General features: G+C 34.3%; 1 protein-coding gene across 9 annotated transcripts in view; it reads right to left on the bottom strand.

The window, feature by feature from the left end:
• Window positions 1-23977, bottom strand: part of LOC148603554 (uncharacterized) — a 79017-nt gene that overhangs the window by 31338 nt on the left and 23702 nt on the right. For 8 of the 9 annotated variants that reach the window (XM_088553891.1, XM_088553896.1, XM_088553897.1 and 5 more), the window contains 23 exons: window positions 23176-23937; window positions 22250-23044; window positions 21623-22030; window positions 20972-21187; window positions 19886-20018; window positions 18825-19168; window positions 18164-18383; window positions 16831-17276; window positions 15503-15647; window positions 14546-14994; window positions 13489-13618; window positions 12613-13121; window positions 11787-11937; window positions 10640-10894; window positions 8271-8695; window positions 7332-7685; window positions 6456-6506; window positions 5477-5848; window positions 4579-4926; window positions 3783-3833; window positions 2277-2321; window positions 1534-1763; window positions 104-221 (listed from right to left, as the gene is read on the bottom strand). In XM_088553891.1, the coding sequence (XP_088410017.1) occupies window positions 104-221; window positions 1534-1763; window positions 2277-2321; window positions 3783-3833; window positions 4579-4926; window positions 5477-5848; window positions 6456-6506; window positions 7332-7685; window positions 8271-8695; window positions 10640-10894; window positions 11787-11937; window positions 12613-13121; window positions 13489-13618; window positions 14546-14994; window positions 15503-15647; window positions 16831-17276; window positions 18164-18383; window positions 18825-19168; window positions 19886-20018; window positions 20972-21187; window positions 21623-22030; window positions 22250-23044; window positions 23176-23937 (6957 nt within the window). The remainder of the gene's footprint in view (window positions 1-103; window positions 222-1533; window positions 1764-2276; window positions 2322-3782; window positions 3834-4578; window positions 4927-5476; window positions 5849-6455; window positions 6507-7331; window positions 7686-8270; window positions 8696-10639; window positions 10895-11786; window positions 11938-12612; window positions 13122-13488; window positions 13619-14545; window positions 14995-15502; window positions 15648-16830; window positions 17277-18163; window positions 18384-18824; window positions 19169-19885; window positions 20019-20971; window positions 21188-21622; window positions 22031-22249; window positions 23045-23175; window positions 23938-23977) is intronic. The other variant, XM_088553892.1, reaches the window with a different exon arrangement.

Below are 23977 nucleotides of genomic sequence, written 5' to 3'. Positions count from 1 at the left end.
CATTATGAAATTTTAGTACTTCATAATAGCCTGAAGTAAAAACTATCTGGTAGGAAAAGCAATGTAAAAATTAATAGAATTTTCTATAAAGTCTGGCCCTTACGTGTATATGGTGTTGGTGCTATTGTGGAGCAAGTCTCATCTTTAATACATGTCACAGTATTGTTAAAACATTGACACACTGAACACTCATCTTTAGGATTGGTCCATTTTTCATTTGGCTGAAATAAACAAACCACATAGCAAATTAATTTCTGTGGAACAAAGTTTTGGTGAAATTGAGTGAAAAATGTACTTTATTATTTTCTGGTCTATAGCAGTCACCATGAAACTTGTCATAGATCCCATGATTCTTATTACCTTACTATCTTAATTTTAATGTTCTTTTGGTAACAATAAAATAAGGTAAAATAAGACAGGATATCTGTTATACATGCCATAAATTCAGAAATTATTGAGAGTAACAATTGTTGCTACCATTTTTGACACTATAAGCAAACATGCAATTTTAAACATGAAGTTGTATACCACCACTGGAACAGGAAGTTGATATCAAAGAGCATCCAAAATCACTTACAACATATCTACATGTATATTAAGCTACACACCAAATTCAAACAGATGGACAAAAAAAATGATTCCAATTGATCACCCACTCGTTGAGTTTATGCAATATTGAGAATTGTTTATATTAGTGAGCTGAAAAATTGGTTCATTTTGGTCAAATATATTTGAGTTAATTTTTTTATGTCTGCTTCAAAATTTAAGTAATTTGTGTGACACTGTGCTACATAATTTAACTATGGTAACTATCTGGTTGTCATGATTGTAAAACTACAAATGTTATTCCACAACCACCTAAAGATGAATTGTGTGATGTTTCATGCAGCAATTTTAGAAGATCATCAAACTCAGGACAACAAAATAACAAGAACCACACCCACGATGAAATATGCCAAGTGGTGGGAGAGAGTAATCAAGGGAACCAAGGTTATAGTGGTAATCAAAAGAATGTAATCCAGGGACAAAGACCAGACACAGAAAACATATACACAACAAAGAACATGAAGTAACTAAAATCATACATACAAAGTAACAAAAGCAATGAACTTGGATTCCACTCAAAACCGGGAGCATGGACCAGGTGCACCAGTAGGGTAAGGGAGTAGCCCTTGGTCCATGCAAGATAAGAACTATCCATAAAAGTAGTCCCACTTGACTGATTTCTATGAAAATGAATCTCATCCAAGAAGATTCTATTGCTACTAACCCCAAAGTTTGATGAAAATCTTTCAACAAATGGTCAACAAATGAAGGCTATATCCTATAAAAAGATGGACAGATGGACTGGGTCAAAAACAATATACCCCACATCTTTATTGTGTGGGTTATGAGACTTGCCAGATAATACTATATTTAAATCTGACCATATATATAAATGTAAAAGAATACCATCAAACATAAGTAATTTCTTACTTTTTTGGAGTGAAAGCCCATTTTTCTTTTTTTCTTTCTACGTTTGTTTTATCATACCTGGGCTGTAGTGCCATCTTGTTTCTTGCATGGGCACATAGACTGCTGAACGCATGTGATCTTATCCTTGAGTTTCTCACCAATAGCACACTTTTGTACAGGTGGTCGACAGAGAGGAACACATGTTTCTGAATTGTCCTTGCAAGCGTCTACTAACTGTACCATATTATCACAAAGATCACCACATTTGTAGGCACAAGATTCCAGAATTTCTCCTGGGGCACAGATGGCTGTGAAAAGAAGATTGTTCTGTTATTCAACTGAATAAAAAGTGTTATACTTTTAAACCTTAGATACTGTAAAATATTATCTCCTGACCGAATTGATAATTCAAACCTAATTATGGTTTGTATGGTGAAAGCTCACATAACCATGATAGTATAATAAATTCAAATTAAATTTGTGAATAAAATACAGAACTTCAAAAACAAGCCAGAGTGTAATCTCGAAATTTGGGGGTAAAGATATTATTTATTATCTAAATTACAGTTAATTTTGGGGTAAAATCAGACTTTCATGCATATTTATTTCCAAGAACACAATAAGAAACTTCAGTTAACCCTACCTGATTCAGTACCTCACAGATATTCATTGGAAATTTTCAGTGAAATCAAAACCCGAACAAAACATTAATAAAATAGGAAAAATCTTTTTACAATGACAAAACACCAAGTCAGTTTTTAAGAGCAAAATCTGAAATTTTAATCCCACAAAAACAAATGCTTTTACCGAATTATACTTACACGTTGTGGTTTTTGAGAACAGGGACACAGTTGAGGTAGGGGTACCTAAAAAAAAAGGAAAATTTTTCGATGAGTCATGTATATAAATCATTGTACACTAAAGCCAACTGTCTCAATTTCACTATCTATACTATAACATTGTATAACTGAAGTATGAATTCTACTTAACACCTTTTTCTTTGAAATATTAAAACAACAGGAACTCTTAAATGTTAATAAAATCAGAAGGACCTCTAAAGTAGCACAAACTCTTCAATGTGAGCAAATGAAAAGACCTTTTAAATACTAAAAAGTGTGGGTTCCCTTTAATCAAAAAAAAAATGACAACACCTCTTAAATGTTAGAAATGTCACGACCTTTTATATGTAAAAAAAAAGGCTGCACTTAAGTACATACATGTATTTAGTACAATAAAACACATAAGTATGATCCTTTTTGACTAAAAGAGGGGGGAAAAAACGATTAATAAAAAGAAAAACCTTGAGTCAAAATAAACAGTCTACCAAAAAACTATTAAAAAAATATTATATTTACAATTTAATTAGATGAGCAGACAAACACCAAGAGGGCTTAACATGTAAGTGCAAGCATTTGTTGTAGTGGGCAATGTGGACAGACTGACAGACAAACAGAGGAACACTGTTCTACTTACATCTAAACATTGCATTTTTTTACATTCGATGACTTTTTGACTAATAAGAAATACTGAATCCAGAATCCATGATCGAAATAAGGTAATGAAAAAAATAATCTGCATTCAATTTAGCAGATGCTGTGTATTTATTAAATCATTGAGCCATACAGCACTCATAATAAATTATTTTATTTCAAAGGTAACATCAAACTTTTTTTATTATACCAAAATTAAATTTTAAGAAATGACTGTAATCATTTTTCTTCTTATTTGAAATAACCTCAATGCCTTTGGTGCATACCAGAAAATAATTTGCATCGCACCATGTGACTGAAGTGATTTCTTCAGAGACAGAAAAAAATGAATTTTATACACTCTTATAAGTCATACCTATCAATCCGTGGCAGATTCTTTCTCACTGTCTCATGTGGGAGATTTTTCCGTAAAAGCAAACCCTTTTATGTAAACATTTAATTGTTTAGTATTTATGACGCTTATCATACCGGTGCACCTGGTCCGCGCTCCCAGTTTTTAGTGGAGGCCGAGTTGCTCATTTGCTTTTGTTACTTTGTATGTATGATTTTTAGTTACTTTATGTTCGTTGTTGTGTATGTCTGTTTTCCATATCTGGTCTTTGTCCCTGGATTACATTATTTTGATTACCGCTATAACCTTGGTTCCCTTGATTACTCTTTCACAGAAAAAAAAATAGTAATTTAATCAAAAACCTCCCATAAATTGTATATTGTTATGAGGTAGATTATAAATTATTCATTTTGTGGGAGTCTTCCCCTTAATGTTGGAGGGTTAACAGGATTGAAATTATTTATAGTTTACTGGATGAAATTATGAAAATCATATCATACACATACTACCTGATGCAGATTTTACAGGAGCTCCTGTTGTCACAGTACCTGGGTTACCTGAAAAATACAATAAATGTTCAACTTAATTTGTCTGCCATACAAATTTTCTCATTTTTTTTCAGAAAGGTTGTTAGATGGACATACTTTAAAGTTTTTACAAAACTTAATTTTAATATAATTAAGTCTAATTGTTGGTCATATTATGAAGTAAAAATCCAGATTTCTAGATCAACAAAATATTGATCCTTAATTTAAAAAAAAAAAAGTAAACGAAAACAAGACATATCTGACATGCTTTCATATTCTTACTAAAACAAGTCATTAAAAATTTTTTCCCAACAGTTCCCTATTTATTTCTATACAGCCATCCCACAAATAGTCTACCCTATGAAAGGGACTTTTTAAAACATTTTTTGTAATCTAGCAAATAACATTTTATCAAAATTACTCCTAAAAAATTGACAAAGGTCTTTATATATAAAACCTTAAGTAGGATTATCTCCCTTTGGGAGTCCTCACACAGTAATTACAATCCTTCATGCACATCTACATATGATGCCTAACCTTCCTATGAAATTTCATCAAAATCCCTTGAGCGACTTAGGAGTATCTGCCCTGACATGAAATGTGGACGGAAGGACGGACAGACAGGCAGGGTTGATTCCTATATACCCTATAATGACAGTGTGTCCGATATCTTGGTGGTTATAATTAAACAGAAAACAAGAGTCAGACAGAATGTTAGAGAAGGAATAGTGAAATTCAGCTAAGAATAAGGTTTGCGTTAAAGTCAAAAATTTACATGAGCTGTCCCAGCATTTAACCCTGACTTCGTAGTCATGACATTGGAAGCTAAGCTGGTCCCTGTTGTAGCATCTTAAACCATTCTGAATGTCACATGTCACTGAATCTTGTGCTGCAGATGTTCCTGAACCATTGTCTATAACTCTGCACTCGATATCCACAATATTTGGACAAAGTCCAAACCTCTTTTTCAAATTCTCAATTGTTTCCATGTCACCACTAGTGGGAGCTGCAGTTGGTGCAGTGCTGCTGAGCCAATCAGACCAAGCACAACGAGGGTAGGTCAACTTCCCAGGAGATGGCTTCTGAGTTGTTACAGTGACAGGAACTTCAGGTGTTGTTGGAACTGGAACCAAGGCAAAAAAAAAGGGATAAGCATACTGTATAAATCCCTCAACTTTGAATAATAATAGAAATCTAATTATCCTTTCTTGGAACAATCCTTGAAAGATTTAATGTCCTAGAAGCATGTAATTCATAATTTCCTTATTAAAATTTCAACGTATCAGATCAATTGAAAATGATAATTTCTCAATTTTAGATTTTATTTAACCCAGAACAGGACTACAAAGAAAGCTATCAGTTAAATGATACATATTGTTGAACAACATAAGTAGATCCATTTATCAGGTTACAGAAAAAAGCTATTATTGTTCAATAAATACCCTGAACAATGCATGAAATTTGAAATTAAAAAACAAACTTCAAACCAAAAAAGGGGTCTAAACACACAACCTCCCCATCCCCAAGATCTCCCACTGAACAAAGAATAGTTTTACAAACCACAATGTGACTTTGTCCCTTTCAAATCTTGTGATCTGATGTAGTTTACATTCCTATATCAGTGTAAAGATTGTCCTAGTTGACCACCTGGATTTATCATAATTAATAATTACCTGTAGGGTTGGAGCAATTACAGAAATATCTGATCTTGTAGTCTGAGCATGTAATTGGAAAGTTATCTGCATTGCGACAGATGAATCCACGGTCCTTGTCACAATAACCAACAATTTCCCCACTACTTTCATATGGAATGTAATTTTCACTGTCGACAGCACATCCAATCGTTGTCACTTTACCGCCATAACAGAATCGCTGAAGTTCTTCTGGTGTAAGAAACTCATGGTCTCCTCCACCAAAACCAGGCTTGTCCCTGTTAATCCAAGGTCCCCATCCACTAGTGGTACACACCTTAAGTGGAGCTTCTGTGGTGCCAGGTGTTGGTGCTTCAGTGCTTGAAGGAACAGAAGTTTTTGGTGTAGGACTCTCTGAAAGGTGAAAAGATCCGGTATAAATTTTGAAAAGTGACATTTCTTTTAAAAGTCACATCAAGCTGAAAACGTATAACATGCTCGTAAGTTCTGAATTCAATACCTTCATAAATATACATTCATATACACACAACGTCAACAAACCATATGGAAATATCAAACAATAGTAACAGAAGAAACCAGATTTCAGTTAGCCAACAAAACTTGGGTGAACCTTTATGAACTTACCTATGGTGACCCACACCATGAATATCGATGGTGTCTTACCTTATCTGTAACCTTATGAATGGGTGATATTATATGACCTTTTCTGTGACCTTGTGAGTAGGTGATGGTATCTGACCTTACATGTGACCTTGAGAATAGGTGATGGTATCTGACCTTATCTGTGACCTTGTGAGTAGGTGATGGTATCAGGCCTTATCTATGACAATGTGAGTAGGTGATGGTATCTGAGCTTATCTGTGACCTTGTAAGTAGGTGATGGTATCTGACCTTACTTAAAATCGTGTAAATGTCTGACTTTTCATGTTAACTTGTGAGAAGGCGATGATGTTTGACCTTACCTGTGATCTTAATAGAAGGTAATGATGTTTGACCTTACCTGTGACTTTAGGAGTAGGTGAAGGTGTAGTAGTTGGTGGAAGTGTAGTTACTGCAAAAGAAACAAATAAAAAAAATCATCACAGTGCTGTTAACACTAATAAATACACATACTAACTTCTCATCACATCTGAATCAAACAGATAGAACTATCAGTTTACTTTCAACAATAGTTTTTTTTATTATTGACATGTTAAACAAAAACTTAAAGATTTGTTAGAGTGGTAAATAGTTTACTAATTTTTTATCACTTATATTTCATTATATAATTTTGGTTGCTTTTTGTTGTTGCTTTGTTTAGTTATTTGTTACATAAATTAAGAAATTGTTTTGTGCATTAATCTTTGCAATTTTATAATTTTAGATAAAAATGTTATTCAAATTTTTGCTACATTGAGAAAAATTCTGCATCAGTAATGCTCATACATGTACTTCAAAACTAAAAGTTTATGTTATTGCAATAATTATTTCTAAATCTAAAATATACAGACTTTGATAATGTGTTATTAATACATAAATAACATGAAAAGTATTTAGAGTTCTAATTCAAAATGCCATGCAGATTATGTCTGCATTTTCATTGTTAAGATGTTGACAAGTGTATCTACAACAATTATTAAAGAACATTTAGATGGTAATGAGCACATTCCATTACTTGAATTACTAGACAAATAGTTCTGTGGAAAAGTTAAGTTTGTAATTTTATTATTTTCATTGCATTGAACAAAAATAAAGTAAAGCCATGCCACACATTTATATTCCAAATGCTTACAATGAGCATTTTTTAAAAAGAATAACTTTAGTTCAAAAGACTCCAAATGGTCCCTTCAAGGCAAGAAAACAAATTTTAAACAGTTATTCTATAAATATATCTTACTTAGGCAGACTTCTTCACATTCATATCGTATACGGTAATCACTGCATGGGAAAGGACCATTTGCTGCACCATCACAAACAAATCCCTCATCAATTGTACATGTAGCAATTTCCATGTTGGCTGTGTAATCAGTTCCATCAAGTGTGGTACAGTCAACATTGCTGATTTTACCATAGGGACAGAAAGCTGTGATTTCATGGGCTGACATGAACTCAGATTCTCCGCCACTTGTGTCTGGTTTGTGTTTATCAACCCATGGAGACCAGTAAGTCTTGTTTTGGCATGGTCTTGGTGATTCTGTTGTTCCTACTTTTGGAGAAGGTGTTGTCTTCGTTACTTCAGGTGTTGGAGAAACTAAAATTAGGAAGTACATGATTTCTTATTATTTCTAGATCTGTTACTCAATCTATACAATGCAGTATTTTGTAAAAATATATACCTTAAATTTGTTTTTCTATTTTCATCAGAAAATTGGCAAAATAATATATCTTGGCGGGTGTTTCTAGAAAAGCAGACACTTACCCTACCGGTGCACCTGGTCCATGCTCCCAGTTTCTAGTGGAGTCCAAGTTGCTCATTTGCTTTTGTTACTTTGTATGTATGCTTTTAGTTACTTTATGTTCTTTGTTGTGTATGTCGGGTCTCCATGTCTGGTCTTTGTCCCTGGATTACATTCTTTTGATTACCACTAAAACCTTGGTTCCCTTGCTTATTCTTTGTAAACATCATTTAAAGCATTACCAAACACCAGTGATTGGGATAAGATCGAGAGAGGTTATGAACCATTTATCCCATTACAGCTAAAAAGGTCCCATTAAATTCAAATGTTTTTACAAAGAATGTTAAAGAATGGCCAATTGAAATTTTGAAGTTCATTTAATATGGCCCTTTCTCAAAAGTCTAATCCTAATCACTGAAACACCATGTGTAAGTTTATACCTGTAGTTGGACATTCATCACAGAATACTCTGATCTCGTAGTCTTTGCACCTGTTGTCTGGCTGGTCAGCATTCTTACAAAGGAGCCCACCAACAGTAGTAAGATCACATTTAACACCAGTTTCTCCAGTTTGGTCATGTGATACATGGGAGTCCATGTCTCTGCATTCAATTTTCTTCATATTTTCCTTCTGACAGGAGTGGACCAGTTGATTCAAATTGTAGATTGTTTCATATTCTCCTATCTTGTCAGGTGTGGCCGTACTGACCCATGGTGTCCAGTACATACAAGAAGATGGACCAGATGACCTGGAACCAGTTACATATATTTTTGGTGTAGTTGTGAGGTGTGGGGGTATAGGTGATTGACAGCCAAGGAGATTGAATCTCATTCCAATGCCTGTATGCCATTCTAGTGGATAGATTCTGTTAAAAAAAATGATGTCAACATATAATTATAGGATAACTAATCAAAGAGGGTGAATATAGGATAGTTAATCTCAAGTGGTAGAACGGAAATGATTTATCAAGTGCATTCTGTAATATTTATCATACTTTTACATGTTGTGTAATGTAAGTTTAAAATTGTTCTGACATAGGTGACAGCTTATGCAGTATGTATATTAAAACAAGTTAAAGGAGTATACTTGCTTATCAAACTGTAAAATTTTATTTAAAGATATACCCTCATTTCTCATAATGGCTGTTCCAGTAAAACACATGAGAGACAGAAAAGGCATTCTTTGTATATGGGTGGGTGTTCAGGTCTCTTGACAAAATATAGAGTTTAATACATAACATCAATAGAACTTCTATGGATGGCTACCCTCGTGAAACCTGGGTACCACATATCCACATATCTTAATGGAACAGCCCTCAAACTTTTTTACAATTAAGATAAGCTTATTTTAAAAATAATTAGTCTCTTTGTAAAAAATATACATTTACATAAAACCATGTATAATACCAGTTTCAACTATACCACAAAAGTCTCTTTTGTTTTAAAAATCAAGGTCACAGTTCGTTTTTTTTTTTTTTTGCCAATCCTTACTTACTCAGAAAACATAACCTTACGTTTACCCATATTGAGTAAAATTGGAATTATAATTTCTCCTATTTCAGCAAAAGAAATGTCTTTTTGAGGAGAATAAATGTACTAAGAAGTTTGCCATATACCTATCCAAAGACATTATGGTACATTCAGAATAAAGAGCTGTGCTTAAAGCGCATGATACGGCTGTTGCCCTTTTATCTTGTCTTTATGCTTTTAATGAATTTATAAGATCAACTAAAACACTGTGAACCCTGTCAAATACCCTCCCCCCCAAAAAATAAAGAAAAGTAAATAAAATTGCACACAAAAAATTTGGCACTATCAAGGCTACCTCAAGTTTAACTAAGTTTGTTGTCTTGATTTTTCACCCATACATTTCTATCTTGTTTAAAACATACTTTTCCGACAAGGTTACAAGTACCTTTTATATTTATTAGTCGATCATCACAACAAATGGTCTGTTTTAAACAGTTTTTCAACAAATAAATTTTCCTTAGCCGTTTCTGGCTTTTTTTAAGGAGTGAATCTTCATAACACGGAAATGTTAAATTTGACATTTATACAAATCGGAAGGGAGCTTACTTCAATAGATATGAATAATTCACCAAAGTTTCATAAAAGTTAGTTAAAGTGTTTTTTCAATAATTGTGTGAAAACTTGAAAATCTTCCTTTTTTAAGTATAAAAATTAATAACACTGAAACGAAAAATTTGAAATTTATAAAAATCGAACGGGAACTTATGTCAATAGATATGAAAATTCACCAAGGTTTCATAAAAGTTGGTGAAAGTGTTTTTGAGTTATTGTCTGAAAACTTGAAAATCCCCCTTTTTTTAAGTAAAAAAATTCATAAAACGGAAATGAAAAATCTGAAATTTATAAAAATCAAATGGAAGCTTATGTTAGAAGACATGAACAATTCACCAAAGTTTCATTAAAGTTGGTGAAAGCATTTTTGAGTTATTGTCCGAAGTGTGGACGACGGACGGACAGTATACCATAACATGTCCCTTCTTTGACAGGCATATAAAAAATACAAGAGGCTGTCAAATTGATGGCAAACAAGATTCACCTGCAAGTTCCATTTTTTCCTTAATAAATCTACGACTAAAAAATAATTATAGCAAAAACAAACTGTACCAATCTTCAACATATCTGAATTGGAAAATTCCATCACAGGCTTTTTTCAGGTTGCAGCATAGATCAATTTTAACAGCTCCCCATCTGCCATGCACCACCATTTTTCTTTGTAAAATCAGGTTAAATACAAATAATTTATTATGGAATTTATTATGATTTGCCCCATACCATCATACCTGAAATATCGTCCCTTCACTTGTGGGAATAAGTGCTTCACTGGAGTAAACTGGTTTGTGTTGCCTGTGAACTCCTTGGCTGTTTTATCCAAAGGTGATTTTGGTACAGGGAAGAAATTCTCACCATCAGTGCTGTAGTAAACAGCATACTTGGTTACCCACAATGGTTTCTCAGTCTGTCCTTGAGTGACGATACCAGTAACAGCATGGGGTGTTATCAAATCAACTTGTATCCACTGTTTTTTGTTGTTAACACTGTAGTGTAAAAAGTATTTGTTTCATTATTGGCAAAATTATACAGCTGAAGTAAGACCTGTAGTAAAGCAGTCACCTTTTCACTGTGTTTAAAGTCCCATAACTCTGTCATGGTTGATATAAAAACAGACAAATCAAAGGGAGCTTGCTGTTACTCACATTAAGAAAAAAATTGCATTTTGTCAAAATCCTTCAAAGAGTTTGAGTCTTAGCATGATGTGTAAACAGATGGACTAATTGACAGCTGAATACCACCATAATATGTCTGACAAAATGACTGGCATGTAAAAATGAAAACTTTATTTAACAAATATCATCAGATTGAGATAAATTATTGACTAACGTTCGAATATTGGCCTAAATATGATCAAAACTGCTAATACAATACAAAATACAAAAGTGTTCCAATATGGGATATAGCCGTCCAATACAGGATTTAGCTGTCCAATACGGCTTTTACCGTCCAATATATCATATTGGACTGGTTAAAATCCATATTGGCCTAGCGTATTGGACTAGTTAGTCAATAAAAGTAATTGTGTTGGGTTTTCCATGTTGGTTGAGTTATTGGTCCTCTGTTAAAAATATTGGACTTCGCCTTAATCCAATATGGCTAGCCTTGCACCAATAACTATGCCAAAATGGAAAACCTTACGCAATAATACTGTAACAGTGATACTCTCAATGCTACAAAGGTCAAAGGACATATTCTTTCAAATAAACATTAATTCATTGGCTAAAAACACAGATTAAAGTAAATCATTTTTTTCCCAGTCAAGTATGACATGGTATACAGGTCAGTGTTTACGTTTTTTTTTTTTTTTTGTTTGCTTTTTTTTCTTAAATTAATGGTTGGATTAGAATTGTTTTTAGAAAAAAGACATTAAATTACCTTGGAATCCATCCTCCAGTAAAACTACCATCCTTGTCCATGAAGATACGACCTCTCTCAGCTCCAGAGAACTGGTTTAGTTTACTAGAGGCTGTCAGCTGGGAGTCTGTTACCACAAACTTGTTTGAAAGTCCCATTGGAATCTCACAGACTGCAAGAACATATGAGATCAGATCAATGTGACATGAAGCCCTTTTCACCATACGACTGAAATACTTTTAAATTTTTTAAGATGCATTCACTATTCAGTTCCATAAAAAATCTCACACTGAGATTTTTACTCAAATCCTTGGGATTTTTCTCAAATCTTCAATTTCAAGCAATCTTAGTAAAAACAATTTGAGAAATTCCTCAAAGTAGGATTTTTATGAAACTGGACTTCAGTAAGTAATTTAAGAAGATAAAACAAATGACACATTTTTGAATGGTGGTTCCACTGCTAAAGGTTTCAACACATTAAATCCTCCACTGGAGGTGTTGACACAGTGACTCCTCCACTGAAGGTGTGAACACAGTGACTCCACTGTTTAAGGTGTGAACACAGTCACTCCACTGTTGAAGGTGTTCACATACTGATTCCACTGTTGTACTGTAGACAGTGACAAAATCGCATTTTGAAAAAAAGTTATTTTGTTAGTAGTTTTTTGGCTTTCCTTATAGCATGAAAGTTTTAATGGACATTTAATGCTTTTGGCGAACTATGTACGCAACCAAAAATTGGTATTTTGTAACATTTATAATTAGTGCACACTCAATCTCTTTTATGTCATTACAGGGTTAGAAACTTGTAAAACTTTAAGAATTTGAACCCTGTGATAATACTAACATGGTTGTGGTGTTGGTATTATATTTTCATCTGTAGAAGGAACACCAGTTGATCTTATTTGTGGCCCTGTGCCAGAAGTCTGTCCATTGGTGGCAGACCCAGTCACATGTCCTGGTGAGCCTTGTTTTTCACTTGGATGAGCTGTTGGTATGCCCTGCTTTTGTTCTGGAGGCTTTGGTATATCTGGAGTACAACCAATCACATTCCATCTCAATGCAGGAGTGCCTAAGTTTGACTCGACTGGGTAAAGACGGATGACTTGAGCAGTGATATTTCGGTTGAACAGATGTCTAATAGGAGTTCCACTATCAGTGTTTCCACTAAAAGTCTTGGGTGTCGTGTCACCAGGTTGTCTGTTGTATGGGATGAAGGTTTTACCATCAATGCTGGTGAAGATTTGGTAAGATTTAACCCAGTTTTGAGACTGACCATGACCTTGGGTAATGACTCCAGACAACAGTTTGGGTTGAAGGAAATCAATTTGAATCCAAGGCTTGGTATCAGTTTTCCTGTGAAAAAAAGTATACAACTTATATGCAACACAGATAGATATCTAATACGAACCATATTTTTGATATCACATTATCTTGTCAATTTGTAATGCAAATCTAACAATACCATAATGGAGGTCGGAAACAGAGGCAAAACATAAAATAAAATAATATTACTGATGAAAGTTCCTGCTATAATTTCCAATATTACAATGAACCCATTTTAGTCTGTTCTGTCAATACAAGAGTGTGGTGTACAAAGCTTCCAAACAAGCCATGAAATAATTAAATGAGATTTCAGAGTATGTCTAGATAAGATAGTTTTCCGTGTTCAATAAGCAAGTTTCTTGAACATCAAAAACAATATCATCAAACGGTGACTTACTTAGGGACCCAAGCACCCTCTCCATACAGTCGACCAGCTTGTGGTGTTGATGTGGATTCATGAGAAGAAGCAGTAATCTGGCTATTATCAACAATCAGTGAACTCTCTACTCCCATCGTCAACAAACAAACTGTAATAAACACATTTTACTCCTTTAATGGTAGAGTTGGGTACAACTGTACAATGTGATACTGCAAATTATAGGATGTACATGTGTGAGCAATTTTTTGCATTATCCATATTCTTTTATTATGAACAATAAATTGAATTTTATTTTTTTTGAAAACTTTTTAAGAAAGATATTTATTTCTATTACTGTAAGTTTGGAAATTATAACATTTTTTTAGTAGTGCAAATAATGAGACAGGATCCCAATTACCATAATTGGCAATATAGATAAAACATAACAACTCTGCAAATATTACAGTGTGAAATACAGTTATTTTAAATGATAAGTTTCAACTGTTTCTAACTATTCCTCATATAATACATTGTTAAAGTCTTCATAAATTTTTCTCTTTTTAATCTTTGAAATCAATTTTTATTTTTTCAATCAATCAATGAACATTGTTATGCATTCTTTAGTTCATTAATTATTCCATTTTTATTAAATTGAGCTACAATTTGTTTACTTGCAGATTATTTTCTCTACATTCACAACTAAAGTTTCCTTCCTGCAAAGAATTTGTTTTTTTCTGATTACTGATTTTGGAGACCTCATGAGATTCAATTTCACGTGAATTGTTTGAACAAAATGACAAAAAATAACACCCTCAAGATTTTCTAATACACATTGCTTTTAACATATAATTTTTTTGCAATGTATTTACTCTCACAATTTTGTCAATGAACAAATAAATGCAGGAAATGAGTGTTTTTAACAATATAAAACGTCATAATACACAACTGCATAAATTGAAACCCACAAATATGGTCAATTGACAGAAACCACAAAAATAAACAATCCCAGTAACTGTTACCTGCAAATATGGTCACCTGACAGAATCCGTGAAAACAAATAACCACAAATATTGATCTATTTTACAGTATTTCTTACCCTTTGGTGGTTCTATGTATTCTCCTGGCTTAGGTTTTGCAGTTGGGTTAATGTAATTTGGAGCAGATGGTGAGACAGTGGTGACACCTGGTGGCAAAGTTGGTGGAAGAGTTGATCTTGGCAAGGGTGGGTTACAGCCAAGAAGATTGAACCTTATAGCTGGAGCACCAGTGTATTCCCCTGGATAAATTCTAACATACTGTGCCACAATTTTACGATTGAACAGATATGTTTCTGGTTGAGTATTGTTCTTATTTCCAGGGAATATTTTAGCATCAGTGCTATTTTCCTTGTCATTGTAGGGTTTGAAGTTCTTTCCATCTGTACTTGTGAGGACAGTAAATGTCTTTGTCCACTGTGGTAGTTGTCCATGTCCTGTGACAATTACACCTGTGATGGTCTTGGGCTCCAAGAAGTTGACCTGAATATAAGGTGTCTTGTCCTGTGGGCTGTAAATGTTAAAAATATTGAGTACAATGTATAGAATCTAACATCTACATGTATTCACTACCTTGTGATATTTTGAATGTGTAATTACTAATTTTACAAACAAAAAAAACCCACAAAAACAATGAAAAGCACATGATTTTTTTTCAGAAGACACAGGAAACACACAAAAAAAAAAAACACATTAAAATAGTTATCATCAAGTGTGAGGTAAGTTTAGGAATTTCAGAATTTGTGACAATTTTCATTATATAGTTAAACTACAATCAATACCAAATGTGGCCCTTGGCAACAATTCCTAGAGGGTTTTTCTCATAATAGTAATATGAGAAAAGGATTCCAAACTTTCTGATCATTAAAAGTTTCAATTTTTTTGTGACTGTTCATTCTGAGGTCAAGAATTTTCTTAGATTATGAGCCAGAGAACAGTATCTTATTGAAGTTCCTAATTTTTTAATGCACAGTTTCAGTCACATTTTGCAATAATTTTTAAAATTACAGAATACTTACGATGGAATCCATGCAGTTGGTTTCTTTTCTTCAGGATTCAATCTTCCATGGTTGGCTCCAGTAAAGCTATCTTTGGATGAAGAGACTGTCAGCTGAGGTTTGCCAACAACCATATAACTTTCGATACCCATTTTCATCACACACACTGTAATCATTAAAAATTTAGGCTAGAACAGATGTAGGGCATTTTACATTTTCCAAGTTTTCAACAGATTTTATGAAAAGAACGGATTTTCCTTCACCCTATTCTACAATAGTCCAGAATCTGTATTGCATTGTATTTGAAACTGACTAATAAAGATGTAGCAACAGCATCATCTGGAGTGGATCCAAGATTTTATGAAGGGGAAGTTTATTTACGAGAATCAGTATAACACGAAACCAGATTATGATATGTTTAATGAATAAATATGATAAACTGCAATATTCAATACAATATTTAGCAGATTACAATAGATTTTTGTTTTTTTTGTTTGAAAAGTCGGGGCATATGCCCATTACACCCACACATGGACCCGCCTCTGAACATCCTATTAATGTACATGCTCTGAATATGATTTGACCTAAATCATTCTGTAGGAAATGACGAAATTCAGAAATGGCATATGCAGTCAGGAAGTGATTGTTAAACTTTAAATGCAGAAGCACAGCATGTGTTATAGAAAGTCTTGTATATTCCTGTTAGTCAAGACATTAGCAATACGCACGTGTATAACAAAATAATGGTGGATTTTCAACTAAGTCAAATGTTTAAATACAAATAATTCAATCCCTCTTAAGCAAAGCCTAAACTCATATTAGTGAAACTTATCTATAACTTAACCCTTCCCAACTGAAGAATTTGGTCAATTTAGGCAATTAATTATTAACCTTTGAAACAGTTCATGTAGGAGATTTTCTCTCATTGACAGTCAAATGTGGGAGATTTTCTCTCATTGATACAGCCTCATGTGGGAGATTTTCTCTCATTTACAGTCCCATGTGGGAGATTTTCTCTCCTTGACACAGTCTCATGTGGAAGGTTTGTAGGTAAAAGGAAATTCTTCATGTAAAAACTAAATTATACTACTGTGAAAGTAATATTGTTCGTGGGGTACCAATTTTCGTGGATTTCGTGGGTCTGGTTAACCACGGAATTGGTTCCCAACAAAAATGCATTTTCCATTCTTTGTATGAGTTGTCAAATCCATGAATTCAAGAGATTTTCCCCTAAACCACAAAAATTGGTACCCACTTTCACAGTAGATTAATTAGTAACAAATAAATTTTTCATTTTTTTTGCTTGGGAAATTAGAGGGAATAAATTGCTTACAAAACTTATCACTTACAAGGTTCCTTTGTTGGGAATGGAGTTGGTGCTGCTGTTGGTGTTCCAAATACACCAGTACCAGGTGAAACCGTGGAAACAGTTTTAGTTCCAACAATTGAGGTTGTGTGATGATGCAATGGTGGAATGAAGTAGAAACATCCCAAAAGGTTGAACCTAAGGCCCATGCCATTTGGTCCACCTTCAGTTGGTACTATTTTCAAGAACCGTGTTGTTAGGGGCCTTGGAAGAATATGCTTAGCAACTGAATTCTTATCGTTATTTCCAGAAAATTCTTTCAGTTGTCCAAATGGACTGTAAGGTTGGTAGTTAAGTCCATCAATGCTGTACATAAGGTGAAACTTAGTGATCCACTTTTCTTCCTTTGCACTTCCCTGAGTTAGGATACCAGATATAAGTTTGGGCTGGAGCATGTCAACAATGATCCAGGGTTTCATATCAGTTGGGCTGAAAAGATTTTATTTATTTATAGAACATTTCTCTTTAGTACAAACTTTTTCAATGATTCTGATAAATGAAATAATTTTTGCAAGATACTGTTCTAATACTTTTGTATTCTCCTTCTTATAGCTTGCTGACAATAACATTTTTTTTAAGGATACTTTTTCTATAAATCTTTAGTCAATGGTTGAAGTACTATGAAATAGTGGTGCTACAATGTTGATATTAATGTCATTAAAAGAAAGTCATCAACAAATAGGAAAACTAGTATAAGTTTCAAAAAATTGTCATTTTAGATGAATAAGCAATTTTTTTTAAGAACTAAGATTAATCAGGCAAAATGTGTATAAGATGTGGCACATGAAGAAAAATAAACACAGAGATTATTTTGCATTATCCAAGTAATTATAGATCATAACCTCCAAAATTAAGCATTAAGTGTTTGTAAGGTTTGCCTTTTTAAGATATTGGTAGGTCAAACTTAGTTGAAATGTGCTATGGAAAAATTACTGGAAAAATCTCCCACTCTTTTTCTCAATATAAGTAGTTGAAAATATCTATGTCACAGATGCTTTAGAATAAATTCAAATAGCTTTTATGTTGTTTTTTAGATATACTGAATATATTTGAGGAAAAAAAGACAAAATTGAGAAAAATGATGTGCCACACATTGCCAAATTCTCACACAGAATGGTGTTTCAAAATAATTGATTATTGAGATATTTTTTTTTATATTTGGAAAAATGCAATTAAATATAAAATGAATCAAAATAAAACAAAATATATCCAAGATATAAAACACACCATAACAATCAATAATATACAGTATTATCTACTTCTGCTAAAGAGAGGATTATCTCCCTTGATGATTAGCATACAGCTTAACTACTAACCTTGGAATCCATGACCCAAACTCATTCTGCAGACGTCCATATTGTGCACCGGTCATTTTGTCCCTGTGTGAAGACCCTGTCAGTTGTGAATCCTTGATCAGCAAGCTGTTCTCGATTCCCATTGGTTCATAGCACAATGGCTGGGCTGTTGGTATCATCTGAATACCAGTACCTGGGGTGAGCTCAGGACTAAGGGTGGTGGTTGTAGTAATTTGCAACTCTAAAAATGTCAAGAATCAGCATAAAAAATAGCATTTGGATGGTTGGAAAACTAAATAGTCCTAATGCTTCCTTTCATTTTAACAATGTGTTCTTTCTTTATTGCTACTAAATATGTGTGTGGTCTTTTGAACACAGGGTTCGAAGGTTATGATGAACTTAACCTTAAGTTTTGACTATTCTATAAATACGGTGAGCTCACTAGCCTTGCTATGGTTATCTGCTTTGTGGAAATTCCGATAAGCAATGGATATTGTGACAGCTGAATGGATTTTTTCCCACCATGTTACATATCAAGTTTTTATGTGAACTATAGCCATATAACATGAATATTAATCAGTTAAAAAATCTAAATAAGGATTATAAGTTTGTCTGATCAAGGCATTATTATTTCTATTTGATAAACAGTTTAAATATTTCTTTGTATAATTCAAATGCATACTTGAAGGTGATTTGCAGGATAGAACTTCAAATCGCAAAGAAATTCCGCCATGGAATTCCACAGGTATTATTCTGATAAAATGGACCCTGATTTCATTATCGCCTTTGTACCCATCAAACATTGAGTCTACTGCTGTATTCCTGTCACTGCTGCCAGCAAAGACTGCATCGATACCAAGATTCTTATCCTGGATGACAGACCAGGATTGACCATCCAAGCTTGTAGCAACCTTGTACTTAGTAACCCACATGTCTTTATTTGGGTTACCCTGAAGACGGATTCCAGCAGTATACAACGGCTCACCAAGGTCAATCTGGATGTACTCAGAAGAACTGTCAGTGTATCTGAATAAAAAAGTATCAAATTCAAACAATCTTTTCTAAGAAGATTAAAATCTGTCCTTAGCTATCAACAACAAAACAAAAACAAACAAAAAAATCGTAGCATCATAAAATTTTATCCCTGTGAAACCAGACAGTACAACACAAAAGAAAACCTGAGACAAAGATAGAAACGGAGGATTTCGTTAAACAGGAAGTAGTTGTTTGATAGGCTTAAAATGGGATACCACAATATGGGACCCTTGATTGGACAGACACCATCATCACTATATCAAAGCAGAAGATATACCAAAGATTCTAATCAGAGTAACACATGATTATTTGCCACTACATTTTGGAGGTCAGCTAATTTAACATAAATGGGGAGCCAAATGCCTAGAAAACCTGACAATTTTTCAATGATTAATCTCCTAAACTAAAAGTCGCCAAACAAAAAGCTGTTGAAATGCATACATTTATACACCAGTGTATTACAGTATAATGTTGTTTTGGGGGCCAGCTGCAGCCTGTTCGGTGGCGTGAGGGTTTCCTTGTCATTTTTGGAAGATCCATGGGTGGTCTTGAGCTGACATTTTTCATCCAGTATTATCTCTGATATATTTAGCATATCCATTCTCATTCTATTTATATATAAATCATACCCAAATGTGTTCTCAGAAACTGTACTTCTTTGCTATTTATGTCAATAATTTTTGGATCAAATCATCCATTAGTCCTTACCTAGCCTCCCAAGCTCTTGGTCCATTCAAGCGAGCCCTGAAAGCATCAGAGTCAGATCCTTTAGAAGAGCTAGCAGAGAACATATCATAACTGAAAATGGATCCATCCTGTACTCCAAGCATTGTCTTACAGTCTGTAATAAGCATTTTTAAAAAAAAAGATTACAAATAGAAGTTTTCTGACACAATTTTCCTGAAGAAATAACAAAAATACTTGACCTTTTTCTTAGTTTCTAAAACTTCCTTTCACTCCATAATTAATTTTCACACAGTAAACAATTACAATTGTCAAGATAATTAGATCACTCCAGACACCAAAATAATTAGATCACTCCAGACAGCAAGATAATTAGATCACTTCAGACAGTAAGATAATTAGATCACTCCAGACAGCAAGATAATTAGATCACTCCACACAGCAAGATAATTAGATCACTGCAGACAGCAAGATAATTAGATCACTGCAGACAGCAAGATAATTAGATCACTGCAGACAGCAAGATAATTAGATCACTCCAGACAGCAAGATAATCAGATCACTGCAGACAGCAAGATAATTAGATCACTCCAGACAGCAAGATAATTAGATCACTTCAGATAGTAAGATAATTAGATCACTCCAGACAGCAAGATAATTAGATCACTCCAGACAGCAAGTTTTTGAAATGAATAGCTAGAGTTATGATGATACGAAGATCTACTATATTTTTTTAATTGGCAACTTTAGTGGGTTTTTTATTGTTCTAACTGCCTGATATTTTCTATCTTAGAATATTAGTACTCCAACTGTATAGAGTTGGTGATGCCTTCCCTCAAGAATGTAATAATGCTGATTACAGCTCTGCTAACATGAACAAATGGACATTTTACAGTAAAGATGCTGATTTTCCCTGATTCTGTTATATGCACAGATTTGTGGGTACTGCTATTTGTTATTGAGGTTTTGAAAATAATATCTATTTCATAATGATAAAAATAAATTTCTTGGATAATATCTATTTTTTTTATTTAATTGCCAATCAGGAAAATAGCCAAATACCAGCACATGCCTAAAAATTAATACACCTACTGTACAAAGACTACTTACAGTCCAATGGAATAGCAGTTATAGGCTTTCCTGTCCCAGATATTTCTCCTGTTGTGGCCTTCAAATGCATACCAACTGGTGTAGTTGTTTTGGTTGGTACCCTGAAGTTGGTTGTTGGTTTAGTTGGGCCACTGAAGTCAGTTGATGGTTTGGTTGGGCCACTGAAATCCTTACTTGGTTTAGTTGGTACAGGATGAGAAGTAAGGGCTGATGTAGCTAGATTATTTTAAAAGTATAAATAAGGAATGTAGTTTATACAACTAATCTGGGTGCAGGAAAATAGAAGAAATGATTAAAATACTGTAAACCAATCTGTTTTTTATAGATTCTTATCTTCACAATTTAGTATGTCAATACAATTTTGCAGCTATATAATTTCGCATCTAATACTATATAAAGATGTTTTATTATTATAAAGACACTTATTCACAGCATTTTATTTTCATGGTTATATTATGGTGGCAAAATCAGCAAACATAAGTTTGTTTACAATAAGACTTTTTCAAAAACCTTGAATGTAACTGCATTGTGAATGACACATATTGAATTCAATAATATAAAAACATAAAACAATCAATTTAAATAAATTAGCTATAAACAGGAAAAGCCTGTGTGCTTTATGTATATCAACATTTACTAAATCATACTCACTGAATTTACAATTACAGTAGAATCTAATGGAATAGTCAGAGCATTTCCCAGATGACTGGTTCAACTGTTCCCAATTATTGCACTTCAATCCAGTTCTATCACAGGAAACAGTCTCTCCAGTGTGGTCATGGGTAATATTTGTACCTGCTTTGTAGCATCTGGCAGTGATAATGTTTTCTTCTGCACAGAATGCATATTTCTTCCTCAAGTTAGGAATAGTTTCATAATCACCATTGCCCCCATCATTAGGATTGTCAGTGTTCATTTCTTGTGTCCAACCATGATCACATACAATGGTGCCACTAGATGGTGTGACATGTAATGATGGAATACCCTGATGGTCAGATGTTGGATGGGCAGTTGGTTTTATATAAATACCTGTAGGAGGTCTGGCTGTTGGCTTCTTACCTAATAAAAAAATCATATAGATATATAAGATCCACGTATTGATAATATACATAAATAAGAATAATAGCATTTGACCAGTGAATCATTTACACAGGCAAAGTTATACACATGATTTTCACATAAATGATACATGAATTCCAGTCTTCAAATTTTACTGTAAAATTACTCCAGGCCTAAATAGAAATCAAACAGAGGCTCTTAAAACTTAAGTAAACTTACACAAACAATAGAATCTTGCTTTATAATCCATACAGTTCTGTGTCTTGTCATTTATACATGTCAGGCCCTTTACATTGCAGTTTACATTCTGTCCTGTCTTCTTATAATCATCACCAGAGCTAGCCTCAATACATTGAGCAGCAATTACTTCGTTACATGTCTCTGGATATCCAGGTATATCAGTTGGTTGCTCTACATCTCCAGTTGTGCCCAGTGGACTGTGTGCATTTATCCAATCTGTCCATCCCTCAACACACAATTCTGCTGGAGGAGAAGCAGTTGGTGATACCTGTTTACTTGCTCCTGGACTGGCAGTTGGTATGCTTGCACCACCGCTTACTGGACTGGCAGTTGGTGATACATGTTCACCTGTTCCTGGACTTGCAGTTGGTGTTATGAATGGTCCTGGTGTTGGACTAACAGAGGGACAATTATCTACACAATAAACCCTTACTTCATAGTCTAAACATGCTCCGCTATTTTGGTTGATATCATCACATGTCAAACCTCGGTTGATGTCACATGTCACACCTTGTTGATTGACTTTGTCATAGCTCATTTTACTTGCTATGTCACGACATTCAATCTTAACCGGATGCTCACAGAATGCATATTTCATGCGAAGATTACTAATGGTTTCATATTCACCCTTTGAGCCAATAAGTTTGGTGTGGCTGTTCATCCATTGGGTCCACATACATGATGGTGTGGGTTGATATGGAACACCAGGGATTGGGGTTGTTGAGGGTTCTGGAGCTAGTGTAGAACCCACTGGGGGTACTTTAGGGGTGGATTCTGCAATGATAAAATTCAATTACATGTTAGTGTTTCACTGAAACAGTTTCAGTAACTAAAATGTCAAAAAAGAGCATCCCCCCAATGATATCTGAAATCTGAATCTAAAAAAATAAACAGTGACCACTTACCTCCGCAGTCACAGTAGACGCTGACTTCGTAATCAGAACATGTCCTTCCACCCTGGTTGGCATTGGAACATACAAGACCATCAATCAGGTCACATGACACTTTATCATCAGACGATTCAGTGTATGGTTTATGATCATCTACTGTGCGACATTTAATAGCTGTTGGTTTGGCACAGAAACTATGGTGGTACCTTAATTCACTCATCAATTCCATGTCTCCTGTTTTGATGATCTCCCAAGGATTCTTGACAGTTGGTTTATCTATGTTCATCCATTTGCTCCATCCATCTACACATACATAGGGTGGTGGGCTTCCAGAGTGTGTGAGGTATGGTCCTTGTGTTGTCTGTTCCTTAGAAGTTCCTGGAGTTGGACTCTCAGTACTTCCAACTGGAGGCTTTTGGGTTCCAGTTCCTGGAGTTGGACTCTCGGTACTTCCTATGGGAGGTTTCTGGGTTCCAGTTCCTGTAGTAAGACTCTTGGTACTTCCAACTGGAGGCTTTTGGGTTCCAGTTCCTTGAGTTGGAGTCTCGGTACTTCCAATGGGAGGTTTCTGGGTACCAGTTCCTGGAGTTGGACTCTCAGTACTTCCAACGGGAGGTTTTTGGGTTCCAGTTCCTGGAGTTGGACTCTCGGTCCTTCCAATGGGAGGTTTCTGGGTTCCAGTACCAGTTATTTGTCCAAGGGTTTTCACTGGATGCTGAGTTGGTGAAGTTGTTGGGCTAGGTGTTGGAGTCATTTCTGTAGTAAGTGTTGTAAGACCTGAAAAAAAATTGAAGTACGGTAATAAAATTAATATTTT

The sequence above is a fragment of the Perna viridis genome, chromosome 11, assembly GCF_037379345.1.
Source record: "Perna viridis isolate PV_CMFRI_1.1 ecotype Kerala chromosome 11, ASM3737934v1, whole genome shotgun sequence".
Classification (NCBI taxonomy): domain Eukaryota; kingdom Metazoa; phylum Mollusca; class Bivalvia; order Mytilida; family Mytilidae; genus Perna; species Perna viridis.
This window is presented reverse-complemented; position numbering and strand designations above follow the sequence as displayed.